General features: G+C 42.2%; 1 protein-coding gene across 1 annotated transcript in view; it reads right to left on the bottom strand.

Moving 5' to 3' along the window:
- nalf1a (NALCN channel auxiliary factor 1a) overlaps nucleotides 1–11,614 on the bottom strand; it is a 33,886-nt gene extending 22,272 nt beyond the window's left edge. Inside the window, exon 1 of the mRNA XM_078244047.1 lies at nucleotides 10,444–11,614. Coding sequence (XP_078100173.1) covers nucleotides 10,444–11,130 — 687 coding nt within the window. The 5' untranslated portion in view covers nucleotides 11,131–11,614. The remainder of the gene's footprint in view (nucleotides 1–10,443) is intronic.
- Nucleotides 11,615–14,288: the final 2,674 nt, after the last annotated feature.

Genomic DNA, 14,288 nt, shown 5'->3' with positions numbered 1-14,288 from the left:
TGGGCTGAGTGCAACAGAGTAAGAAAGTTTTCAGAGACAGACTAATACATGAGATGTGTTGACAATATGGCTCTGCTTGGACTGGCATACATTGCTCAAGAAGAAATAATAAAAGTGAACTTACACTAGTATTTTACAAGACAACCAATGTTTAAGCACTACTCTGCAGTGTACAGAAGACTTAATGACTTTGAGACCAGAAAAACCTGTTATAGACTGAAACATCCATTACACAGGGGCAATTAGCATCACAAACCTTCAAAACTACACATCCTAAAAATATCAAAATCTCATTATTAGGTCCAATATTTTTTAAATAGCCAGAGCCAGGAAAGGACAGTAATGTTCATGTCTAATGGCCATGGAAATGGGAGGCAAGGAACAGGTTAATTACAACTAATGGGCAGCCATGTTTAGATAGGCCTACCTGTTTGTCCAGGTCTACCGCCAAAAACACCTTCCAAACCCATTCAAAGTCTCTGCCAAGGCGATGAATAGAAACAAAGTTAAAAGGGGGCAGGACAACTAGCTGGTGACAATGGCCAAAATATTGGGTAAAGGCCCCGTCACAGTTGCATTCCTTACGTCACAAGCCTCGAGCACTGTCTAGTTGCAGAAGACACGTGGATTAATTTAGCCAAATTTGTTTTGTCTCCTTTCATTGATGATGTAAGATTATGTAAATTGAGCAGCATTTCAATATACTGAAATCTTACGTTAGCAATTAGACTGCACGGCCAACAATACATTCAATTATTGTGTAAGACAGATGCATATATCACACATTGAGCGACGGATGGAAAGAAAAGTACAATAGTGCTCTCTCATAAATAAATGTCCAGTGACTGACAATTCATTTAGCAGGAAAAAGACCGTCCTCAATCATCCTAATGGGCCACACGGAGCTTAACAGAGATTCAAACGTAACCTTTTACCTAGTCCGCTTTTAAAAAGAGCACATGAAGAAAGAGGTACCTCACTGGGGAATAAGGACAAGTCAGATAATCCCATTAGTGCCAAACGGTGGGGAATTCGAACATGATCATCTGAAAGCAGCCCACAGGATGTCTGAGTTCCTTAGTCATCAGTTTTCATATCTGAAACCACCAGCTATGGACAATGCTGCCCCCTGAATAAGGACACAAAACACTGCTCCTGCATTTTCTACTCTAGTTAAATGCTCAACTTGTGGCTGGGATATGCATTCAGGCGTATACTGTATCTGTCCCTGTAAATATAATCCATTGAAATGTCTATGCAGACAATAGGACTGTTAGACTAATTCATATCATGCCCATAAATGAATGAAGGTATTAGTCTGACCCTTAGGTGTTTCACACACAGGAAAAAACTACATCCTGCTTGCAACATCTTCATTTTCTCACAATTATGAAGCCAAACTAATGAATGTTTTTTTCATACTATAATTACATTTTGGTTGTTCCAGGAGAACAGCTTTGCAACTAAATGCAATTAATCTCCAGGGAGGATATATTATTAAAAAAAATGTCATTTAAACACGTTTGCGTGTGTGTGTGTGTGTGTGTGTGTGTGTGTGTATGTGTCTGTGTTGTCTTTGGGGCAAGATGTCACACAATATATGCAAAAAGGAGGAAAAGGGATACTCCACACATTTTACACGTGAAGATCATATTTAACATGTAACCGTTGTATAATGTCCTTTGTGGCTTTGAAGGGAGGTTTTTTAAGTCTGTGAAAAACATGAAGTCTCAAACTCAATTCAAGATAACCCTGATAACGTCATCAAGTCAGAGTCGACATAACCCTGATGATGTCATTGGTGTTATGTCGAATTGGACTGCGTTATGGAGTTGACACTGGAGTTTTAAAGACATGTCCATTTCCCATATATATATATATACATATATATATATATATATATATTTACATATATATATATATATATATACATATATATATATATATATATATATATATATATATATATATATATATTTACATATATAAAACTTTAAATTATATATAAACTGTGACTGGTAAGCTTTTCTCTTTTGTTATAGCAGGAGTCTACAGCGATGCTAGCAGCTCTGTGAGGCTGTACTGAGGTACAACAGTGCTTTTAGCTGAATGCTAACATCAGCATGCTAACATGCTCACAATGACAACGCTAACTTGAAGATGTTTAGCAGGTATTACGTTTACCATGTATGCTAACATTTGCTAATTAGCAGTAAGTACAGCTGAGGCTGAATGTCATTAGTTTAATAAATGGAATCTTTGCTATACACAGAGACAATCTAGCTAGAATTACAGCCTTCAGCTTTGATTGACACCATTACTGTATGCCAGAGAAATTACTTCACGTCACCTATAATGGAAATGGCACAGAGGTTAAATGAGGCCTATTAATCGGGTAACCCACTTCAACCCCCCCCTTTCCCTTGTGCGGTTTCCCTCCCTCCTCCAGCCCTGCTGTTATCTCATGTGATCTGATCTGCTCGCTGTACAGTGGTTCACGGTAAAAACAATATGGAAGCCCTGCCATGCACTGCAACAGCTAGCCTCCCCTCTCTGCTCCCTACCTCATTAGCATGCCGCTCAGGGATCTGCCCATTCATAAAAGGGCTGTCGTGGAGTGGGCCAGGCATCCTGAAGGGACAAAACCCTACCCAAGGTCAGCATTCACAACCGCCGCAGGAAGACACAGTGGCGGAAATCACATGTGTGAGCACTTCCGTTCGCAACCAGGACGGGTGAACAATGCAATGCAACAATCTGTCGTTCATTAATGCACACAAGGCTCTGTGAGACTGGAGCAGACACACACAGTATCGCCTAATATGAATAATGAATAAAAGACTAACAAAGGCAGCAATTTAAAAAAAAAAAACATGAGTGATCACAGGATATTCATGCAGATGAGATAAACCACATTAATACTCTCAGATAGATTTGGGGATGAGAGTCTGTGTATCTATGTCTTGTAGGATGTACTGTGGGATAAGCGAGGGAGCAAATCAAAGCTACAGTGGCACCCGTATGTGAGCCACTTCCACCCTGTGAACCATCATAACCACTGCTGGTTTGTTTACACACAAAACAGTGGAGTACAAAGAATACAACTGCACTGAAACATGAGTGATGGATCTGCACAGAAATATTGGCCCTTCACATGAAAGGATGGCTAGATACAGTATATTACTGTTTGATTGATTACATATTTAGTTTAGAGCTGGTCAATGAGATATGAGCTGTCTAAGAAAACTTAATATTCATTTTAGTACAACATTTTTGACCAGTTGTTCCACCAGTATCAATGGATTTATGATTTTCAATCTGTGATGAACATTTCTTTTCAGAAAACAATTATTCAATTAAATTGTAACAAGACTGAGAGTCTACAGCCTTGCTAGCAGCTCTGTGAGGCTGTACTGAGGTGCTTTGAGCTAAATGCTAACGTCAGCATGCTAACATGCTCACAGTGACAATGCAAACACAATGATGCTTAGCAGATATGTTTACGATGTTAATCATCTTAGTTTAGCATGTTAACATGCTCACATTTGCTAATAAGCGGTAAACACATAGTACAGTACAGCTGAGGCTGATGGGAATGGCATTAGTTTTACAGGTATTTTTAAGATTTTGACCAGATGACACTAGCCAGATGGCACTGGAGGAAAGGTCAGGGGATCACCAACGTTCTTACAATTCATCCTGCGGGGGACATGTAGGTCTATACCAAATTTCATAGCAATTCATTTAATGGTTGTTGAGATATTTCAGACTATACCATGCTGCAAGCTAAAAATGACAGATTAATCGATGCCGTTGCAGCCCACACTTTTCAGTGTCATTTCGGTGGGATTCAGTTGAAAGGACACATTTGTTCATCTAAATATGGAGCAAAAGCCATTTCCAAACCTTGAGACTGAGAGGAAAATGCATTACTTCACAAGGCTCCATCTGTGTCTAGATTTAGCTTCAGGCCCCCCCCCCCATCTGAGAACTGATATCGTTGTTGCTACACATCATTTACTCCTGAATTGCGTAACTGTCCATATTGTAGATAACAGATGAAGAGGGTGCAACTTGAACACTGGTCTACCTAAACTGTACATCTAAAACACACACGCACACGCACAAACGCACACACACAAACGCACACGCACACACACACACACACACACACACACACACACACACACACACACACACACACACACACACACAGGTCTTTGACACAATCAAACAGGTTCAGATAGTAACATGATGTCTTCACTGCCCTATTTTGGACGGAGGAGCTGCCCACTATCAAATGAAGGACAAGTGAGCGTGGAGGACTTGGTGCAAATCAATAGGGATCAACCTCTTGGTATTGCTGCCACCCGTCCCTCCGGCTCCAAAAGAGCTCAGATCAATGCAGATGTGTGCGGTTGACAAGGATCTAAAGAGGGAGGACGCTGCCCTCCTTTCCACTTGCACACAACACCGGCTAAGATTAGACTTTCAATTGGACCTGGAGGGTGGGGAAGGAGACAGATTTGTGCACAGACTCATCTGTGATTGTGTTTTGAAATCATTTTACACCATAGCAGTGGCAGTAACTGCAGAAAAAGAAGAAGCAGGGTTGGTAGTAGTAGCACTAGGAGCCTCAAATAGGGAGAAGTAATAATATAAGTATTAGTCAGAGCAGATAGAGTTGTTCAATTCTATAGACTCCATGATTACTTGGCCAGGTGCTGAGAATTCTGTCTTTCAAGTTCACAAATGAGTGAAATTACCAGGGAGCATGGGCGTAAATCTGATCTAGCAGTAGGGGGGGACAATAAACATAAAATATCGGAAGAGCAATTTTCGAAGGGGACACAAATAATACAGCCAATTATACTTGTAGAGGACATGTGTACACAGAGGAAAGCCTTAATACTATCATTAGTGTAGCATGGAGACTGTACCATTATCCTTCTTTTCAGCGTTTCTCTTGATTCAATGAAAAAGCTGACTAAATTGACCAAAATATTCTTCTTTAAAACCATGTATTTATTTTTAAGTTGTTTACAATCAAGCCACAAAAAATACCTTAAAACATAACGACTTATTTTTAAAAAGTGTCCCCATGTAAAAGAAATACAATGCTTTTGTACACTTGTTAAATGAGCTGATCGTAATGTAAATGAGTGAGCCACTAGTAAAGCTCATCTGCTCACCCTGACAGCCACACACCTCCAACAATATGAACTAAGCTCAACACACTTACCTGAGACTCTCCACCTGACTGTCCCTGGTCTCCCTGAGTCTCTCCACCTGACTGTCCCTGGTCTCCCTGTCCCTCAGTTCTTTCTGTCTCCTTTGCCTGTGACATAGTGACGTTAGTATTTCCATAAGCACCCATTCTTATAAAGATGTTACCAAATTGTCTTGATATGAGGACTTAATGTACTTACTTGGCGTTTTGGTGTAAGCCTACTGAAAAAGAATCTTATGTCTGTTTTTCTTTTCTCTTGTCATTTTATCTGGGCAACAACAACAACACGCGGTCATATTATAATTGTGAAATGATCTTGCGTCCTCCACATAAATATTAGGTTTCTTCTGGGACAAAGGATATATATTTAATTGATCTGCCACTTAACTTCATATTGAGCAAAACACAACTGTAGATCTTCAATATTAACCCTAATGTCAGTTCACACTAGAGGTGTCCGATACCATTTTTTGCTTCCCGATACCGATTCCGATACCTGAACTTGCGTATCGGCCGATACCGAGTACTGAGTGTCATATATTTTATTATTTTTTAACAACTGTATACTACTATCCCTGTATGGATGTGATATGATTTCTATCTTTGTTGTCAGTCTGGCTCAGGTTAAACTCTTTGTGAAACATGAACAAACAAACAATGAACGCCACAGAACTTTCTGTTATTCTGCAGTTTGACAGTCAGTTATAACAGAAAAAGAACATAAATACTTTAACGTCGATTTTCTTTAGGGCTTTATTACGTTGTATCGGATCTGTGCATACACTCCAGTACTTCCCGATACCGATACCAGCGTTTTAGGTAGTATCGGAGACAATACCGATACTGGTATCGGTATCGGAACATCTCTAGTTCACACACATAACGTTAGGCTTATCGCCGTGGTAACGTTAGTTATAGTGGGTGCATTTCTATCCAACAAGCTATTAAACAAGCTAGGCTACATTATATTACACTAACATAGCGAACATTTTGTCATGACTAATTCATTAATTACTCAGCATCATTTCTATTTGAGAAAAGAACAACTTCATCCGATGTTTAATGTGAATAAAATAGCCTTGAACCGCCTACTTACTACATTCCTGAGTCTAGTGCAGATCCTAAGGTACAGCAGGCAGTGGACCAAACCACTGTGAGGCAAGGGAGGGGGGGACTCAAAATGTTTCTAAACTTAAAAAGCATTTTTGGGGGTTTGTATTGTTTTACTACTTACACAGATATTTTAAGTATACATCATTATGTTATTTACAACACACAGCATTGTTTTAATGATATTTCTAGGGGGGGACAACCCTTAGATGGGGGGGTCCTGACCCCCCCCCGACTCCCCTGGGATTTACGCCCTTGCCAGGGAGGAACACAGGTGCACTCCATTCATTACTCTGTCAAATGACTGTCAGTCTGGTTTTGTGGAAAAAAAGACACAAACTCATCTTTTCCAATGGGACCTTCAGACAATCTACATGTTCTGTGTAACATCCCCACCAGGGCCAGGTTAACCCTCTAATGGGGCCCTATGGGGAAAAGAACAGCAATAATACCTCAAATCAATCCACTGGTTCCATCTTCTTAAAAGCCCTGGAAACTTGGCTACAAGACCTAACTTTTTCTTTATAATATTAAATATTCATGACTAAAGGCAACAAACAGGGTTAATGTTGTTCAATCTTGATTGGTGCATGAAGTATGTGACATCACCTTTCCAATTTAGCCATGCCCACTACAAACCAGTCAGAAGAACACAGCGACGTACGTTTTTAATATATATAAAATATTTAATATTTTCTGGTTTTCTTCATATTTTATAAAAGGAACTATTATTACTATGATTATTATAACTACTATTTCCTGCAGGCTTAATTAATATCATTGCTCTAGCTTTGTTTTTAATTGTGCATTTCAGTGTCCTATGATGGTCAAACTGTGAACATTTTCACTGGTTCCAGCTCCTTAAATGTGAATATTTGCTGGTTTTCTTCATCTTTTATGATAGTGCATTGAATATTTTTGTGTTTTGGACTGTTGGTCAGATAAAACAAGACATTTGAACAGGTCACACTGGGCTCTGGGAAATTGTGGTGGCATCTTTCAATTATTTTCTGACAACTTCGACCAAACGATAGATAATAATAACAGATTATAGATTAAATAATCTGCAGATTTATCGATAATGAAAATAAGCCCTAAATAAAAACAAAACGCCATGCTTTTAGGCTTTAATGCAGACTTTCAGGGTTTCTTGGTTGTCCCTCCTCAGCCAATTGAGCACTCTGAAGTGGGAAGAAGACAACTGTGCTCAAATATGCTTAGATGATAATAACAGTTATGCCCCTTCATTAAATAAGTTGATTGCAGTGTGGGGACCTTAGGCCTTTGTTGGCTAACAGTTGTTGAACTGCCAACATGCTTTTTGAGATGCCAGGTTTGTTATTGCTTCATTGTTTCCTGTGAAACAAGCAGGTCTGACATTTTGGTTCACAGAAAAATGCTGCTTTCAAGTCAGCATTAGTGCGTCAGCACAGGTTTAAATGTTTTGAGCACAGCCCCGCTGTCAAGATGAATGGTGGGTTTTCACAGAGTCAGATGATGGAGAATACCATTGTGAGGAACAGCACACTGGCCGTGTCCACTGTGTGATGTTTCACCCCAGGCTAGAGAAATCAAAGCACCACCTGCGGACCAAAGGAATCACTCTGGCACAACAAACGCTACTCTCCATGTCAAATATCTTCAATTGAAATGTCAGAGATCTTCCTCTGGCTTTGGGTAACCAAACACTGGCTCTACCTGCCTCCACTCTTCCCATGAATGTTTAAATGAGACAATGAGGGAGGGATGCATTTGGTTAAAGTGTAAACACTTGCCAGTGTACGCTATAATCTTGCCGTATTTACACAGATTACATATATATCTGTCTGAGCCGGTACACAGCATGCACTGCTAGGCTTCTCCAAGGCAGGTAGCCATTAACTCAACGAGAGTTCGACATTACCGCTTGAATCACGCCGCTCTGTCCGTAACGCTGCCGACCACATATACAGGACTTACAAACCTATAATCAAGGAGGTGATATAGAAGTGTCATTGTTAAAGAAATTAGCAGCTTGGCTAAATGATGAATGTTTTCTCTCCAAGTGCCAAGAGGTGAACTCAGAGAGCGGAAAACGATGAATTAAGATTGGCAGAGGAAGTTCAGCAGAGGAAAAGAACGATTGTCCCACATGGAGGCTTCAGTGGGAGCATTCCTCAATGGCTGATACTTGCTGGAAAGGCTGGCATGGTTTGGCTATTTCTTTTCTTGTGTAGCATGATTGCATATTCTAAAGCTGGCAATTGACTAACCTTGAAGCAAGACAATGAAGTAGCTTAGGTCAGGTTTTACCAACTCAACATTAGTAAAGGCCTTGACATGCAGAGAGTATTTTAGGCCATTGGAGATGGGACATAGAGCTTCCAGCAATTATGCTTTTGAAATATCAGAACAGATCAGGGCTGCAAATAAAGATTATTTTATTTATCTATTATCGATAAATCTGACTACTATGACGTCTATGAAATGTCAAAAAAGTTCCCATAGCCCAAGGTAATGCCTTCTAATGTCTTGTTTTGATATTCAGTTTGCAATGATATATGACAGAGAAAAGCAGAGAAGAAAATGACAATCAATTATCAAAATAGTTGACAATAATTTTGCTGCCGATCGACTAACCGATGAATCGACTCACTGTTTCAGCTCTATCCATAACAGAATGATTTCAAACATATAGCTAGAACAGCATGGCTTTAAACTGTGATATCGAAATCATCCATAGAAAACTCATTTCATGTTTAAGCGCAAGATAAATGAAAGTCCAGCAGCCTCCAGCTCCTTTGTGTACGCAAAGAGTGTGAGTGTGTTTAAATGAGTAAGAATGTGAGGTCTGAAACCATATGAAAGCTAGAATTATCTTGCCTAAAAGGACTGTGCAGTATTTTCCAGGATTAAGACATCCAACAGTGAAGAGAATATAAAAGAAAGTTAATCATTGTTTGATGAATACAACACACATAAAAGGGATTCAGTTAGTCTTTTTGTGTTCTTCCTCCTCTAAATTTAAGCCAGCCTTGCCAACTAGGCCCAGCTTACATGCATGTGGCTCTATCTGAATGCACTGGGTTTGTATAAGCAGGCATTAGATTCACGTTTCGACGCCTATGCGTGTGTCTGTGCCACTGGTTGGGTGAATGGAGGCCATCTGGGATTGGCCGGGGCTTCTGTGAATGGAACCGGTGAGCGCCATTCAGCACCACGGACAGCTCTGCGCTGCTGTGGAGCTCTCCGCGGTGCTGATTGCAGAGTTTATGGCCCAGCGTGTTCCCAGCGGCTGCACGCAGCAGCGGCCCTGGCCGCCGGTCCCTCCGCGTTTCCCGGACACCCATTACAACTACTCTGTCCCACCTTCGTCTGTAATGAGCTGGTAAACAGTGTATGGCAATCAAACAGCGAGCACGGGCCTAGCCGAAACGAGGCCTACGCGTGGGCCTGGTAATGAGCAAACACAAATCTAAGCGAAGAAAGCCTTCCGCCACATTAGGCAGGGAAACCACCTCTTGACTTTAATAAAACGCTCTCGATATGGAGTGAGCGGCCATGATGAACACCTGGCGGACTGCGACAACACACATAGGACACACAGGCTCCCAGAGTTGTTTGCATATGCCAACCACCTCCTTCCTGCTCATTAAATTGATATAAACGCTAGGCTATAAAAGCTCGAGCAATAGTGCAGTTCAAACAAGCCTATCTATGTTATCGATGGCTGATCAGGAGGATTATGAGCTAAAGAATCGCCAGGCGGTCTTCAATGTCAAAGAACAGAGCTTGGACTAAAGGGGGGTTAGAGAAATGGCTCTGGATGCTGAAGGAACACTAGCAGGGCCTCCATCTGCACAATAGCATGGGGCCTAAACACAATGAGGAGATGAATGAACATGAGGCCCGGAGCCGGGAGTCTCCTTGAATCTGTCACCCGTATCCATGGCGACAGGAGGAAGAGGACCAAAACTGGCATCTATCCGAGCCCAAATCAACAGATGGCCACCACATCAACACCACCCCCCCCCCCACACACACACACACACACACACACACACACACACACATACACACACGCGCGCGCGCGCGCAAACACCCTCTTCCCGTTTGCAGCCTACCTTGCACTGCTCCATGCACGTCCTCACTGAATATGCCCCCGGCTCATATTTCTGACTCAGGAGCTCAAAGTCCTCGTACTTCTCCTGGGCGTGCTGGTCGTAGCGCTGGTACGCCTGGACGCACAGGCTGCATCTGGTTGTGTCGCCATCGCTGAGCACGTCGAGGCTGCAGTTTAAATTGTCCGGACTTGACGACCCGTAAAACAAATCCAGCAGAGAGTAGGAGTTACAAAAGGAAAGGTACAAATCGCTCATATTTACAGCCCGCGTCCCCTCTTTGTCGGAAAGGCCCCCGCACAAATGGTCGGCATCTGCGAAAGTAAAGCAGTTTTTAGATAAACTATCCTGGTGGCAAGTTTCAAGCCGCCACAAATGTTTGGTAGAGTTTCCTATAAAAATAGCATCTGGGTTTCCTCTGAGGCTGCTGTGTGCTGAGTGGGTCTGGGGTGAGAGAAGGTGGGAGGATGCGAACTTGACCCGGGTCCGGGCCAGTTTGGCCTCGGCGCAGAACCACAGGTGATCAGAGAGGAGGATGGTTAAGAACAAGAGGGATGCCAAGGACAGTCGCCATCTCTGCGCCCTCTCTGAGTCGGTGAATGGCTTTTGGTTGTCGCGGGGGGGCTCTAGCCAGATTTGGAAGCCGTCGTCATCTTCTTGCTGCCAACACGTCCCAGCACCCCTGGTCATATTTTGGGAACCGGCCGACTCCACCGTGGGGGCTCCTCTGCCGCAACAGTCATTGACGTGGGGTCCGCTTCGCGTTTTCTTCCCCTCAAATGTCAGGTGGTGGGTTGTCCCGGCTTGCCTTTGCGATCAGCGGTAATTCCCATTAAAATGAGCGTGGGCCGGATGGGAAATTAGACGCTGGCGACCACGGGCCGCATCCTCCATGGCTGACCGGTGAAGCCGCTGTCCTCCCGCCCGCCCCGAGCTCCGCGCCGCGCCGCTCCGCTCCTCTGCGTAGCCTCGACTCCGTTTTTAGAAACACTCACCGACGGGTTTACGTTTTCCCCGGCCTCGGTCGTGCAGGGACAAGGGCGCTATCCTCTTCCAACATGGCGAAGCTGTCTGCCTTTGTGTCGGCGGATGGGCCTACAGCCTGTAAGCTGACAGACCTCTTTTCTTTTTCAAGCCCTCACCGTCTTCTTCTCGCTGCCGTTGTCAAGTTGCCGCCATGTTCGCTAAGAGACGGTGTGTGTTTGCAGGAAGCTGCGTTAAGTCAGCAGCAATACCCAGAAGTACTTCCGGTTGTAATATTCAAAATAAAGGTCATACGCTGACGTGGTTTTTGTGCTACAGCTACCTCTGTGTGATCTGAAAATTGTTTGTTTCCTGGCACAGTGAACCTTTAGGATGAACTGTATCTGTGGATGGCTACCTTAGTAACTACCTTACCTTTAGGCCAGCACAGTTATCATCAATGTTGTTGTTTTTTCACAAATAGGCTGATTTATATTTGCTACTAATATGTTGGATTCATGTTAACACATTTACATTTTCTTGGAAACTTTAAAAAACTAACAATTATTTGGTGGCCCTCGCAGTAACTCTGAGGACCCCCTAGGGGTTCCAGACCCCCTGTTGAAGATCTTTGATCTAGGCTATATCAGGGTCCAGCTTCCACATTTGCTTAAAAGGCAAATATTTAAGTTGTTTTATTTTCATTTTAAAGATTTTTTTTTAGGCAAAATAGGCTGGCCAATAGTGTTGCATTTACAAATGTATACTGTTCAGCTCAATAATAATAATGATAATAATGTTTGCTGCGTTTTGAGCCGCAACAAAATCACATTTCACATAGCCTACAATTTGTACAAATGACTGCTTGCGGTTTCAGATACATGGTGTATTTTATCTTGAAGGTCAATTCGCCCAACATCCGGTACTGTGCTATCTAATCTTGCTACCTTGACTGACTTCTCAAGCTCTGACGTTATGCGCGCGCATCGCAGTCACCGCATCCCTCGGTACTAGGGTGCGTCAAGTCAGAAAGAGCCCGCTAAAATATCAACAGAAATGTTGTTTTTATACTTCAAAATGAAAGCTCATGATGCCAGTCTCCATAATAAATATTATCTCAACTATTTAGGTCTATAGTACAAAAATAAAGAAAACACAACGACTAAAAGTAAAAGCATGCAGCTGTACAGAAGACATGGAACAACAGGGCTAACTGGATAAGGAGAGTTTTATAAATGTTTCATTTTGAAAATGTCCACTAACAGCCTTATTTTAGCCAAGTGTGTAGTTGTCTTGACACTGTACCAGTCAGGTTGGTACTCACCTGGTCTCGGCCCAGGCAACATGCTCCCATCAAAAGAAAGGAGCCGGTTTCCTTTTTAAAGGACAATACCGATGCTTCTGCATGTTTTATCCCATTTAAAATCCAGTGTACTTTATAATACAGCCACCACATTTCAAAAGCACAGGCTGCTGTTGTCTTTTAGATATCAGAATGTGTTTTTCCTGATGACAACTTGCTCTCATTTATTTTTGTACAACATTATAAAAATCCACCTGCCAAGTCTTACATGTAGCTACTTGAGATAGGTAATCCATCACAGTCAACAGTTTACCTGCTTTTATTTTTCCTAAAGTTCTCTTCCTGGGGGTCAGGACCCACACAAGGGGCCACAAGATGAATCTGAAAGGTCATGACAGGATAGGAACCATTTTTTTTTTGTATGCAAATCTTAGTGACTTACCAGATGATTTTACCTCTTCAGGCCTGGAAATTCACTTTTTTGGTTTTCCTGCCCAGAGTTAGATGAGACGATTGATGCTACTGTCTTGTCTGTATAGAGTAAAGCCAGGAGACGGTTAGCTTAGCTTATCATAAAGACTGGAAGCAGGGGGAAACAGTTAGCTTTGTCTAAAAGTAACATAATCCAACCATGAGCACCTCTAAATCTCACAAATCAACACTTTACATCTCATTTGTTTAATCTGTCTGTCCAGTCAGTTATCACAAGTGGCTCCTCTCCTCCACAGTGAAAAAGGGTTTTGGAAAGGGCAATCTCTCTTACTCCTAAAAGTGGTTTGCCTTGAAGCAAATGGGAGCTTTTTGAAAATCACCGACCAGAGTGGTTTGAACATCTAATAGACGTTTCAACAATGGCTAGTCTAGCTTAATATTGGTCAAATACATATAAATATTTATGACCAATTATTTATGAGGCACAAGACGGAGCTTGATTCTCTGTCGTTTTGATTGAATTTCTTCATTAAGGTTGGGCTGTGCTAATTGCTGCAGACAAGCCTCCCCTGCAGCCATGAGCCTCTGTTTGGTCTCTGCAGGGGGCTCATTTATTTCAGCTGAGTGCATGCAGCCGCTGGTTGTCTAGGGGCCGCTTCCAAACCATTTGTTTCTGCTTGTGTCCAGCGTGCTCGCTGGTACCATCGCTCCGATAGCTAAAGCCAGCCTAATTAGGGCATTTATCCCATTAGGGCATGGTATTTCTGCAATTCTAGCTTTCAGCGGCTGTTTGCTATTTTCATCTCCAGATCCTGATGGACCAGCAGATAGAGTTTTCAAGACCAACAGTTGTGCTGCGACACAACGCATCATACAATCAAAGCCACACGAGAATAAGCACCGGTTGAGTACCTCTAATTAAGGCCTGTCAGTCAAACACTCACTCAACATCACCTGGAAATAGTCCAGAGTGGGCGATGGGTTACAAAGTGCTTACTGAGAACGTACTTTTCTTTTTTAACCAGTAATGAAGATCATTTTGCTCTCAACTATTTCATGCTTTGTTTTCTCAAAGGTGGACTTTTAATTAATCTGTTTAACAAAATTACAAACCCTACAAGGAACACTACATGTCAGTGAGAGCTATTAT

This window comes from Sander vitreus, chromosome 24 (genome assembly GCF_031162955.1).
Source record: "Sander vitreus isolate 19-12246 chromosome 24, sanVit1, whole genome shotgun sequence".
Taxonomy (NCBI): domain Eukaryota; kingdom Metazoa; phylum Chordata; class Actinopteri; order Perciformes; family Percidae; genus Sander; species Sander vitreus.
Note: the sequence above shows the minus strand (reverse complement) of the source record. Positions and strands in the feature narration are given on the sequence as shown.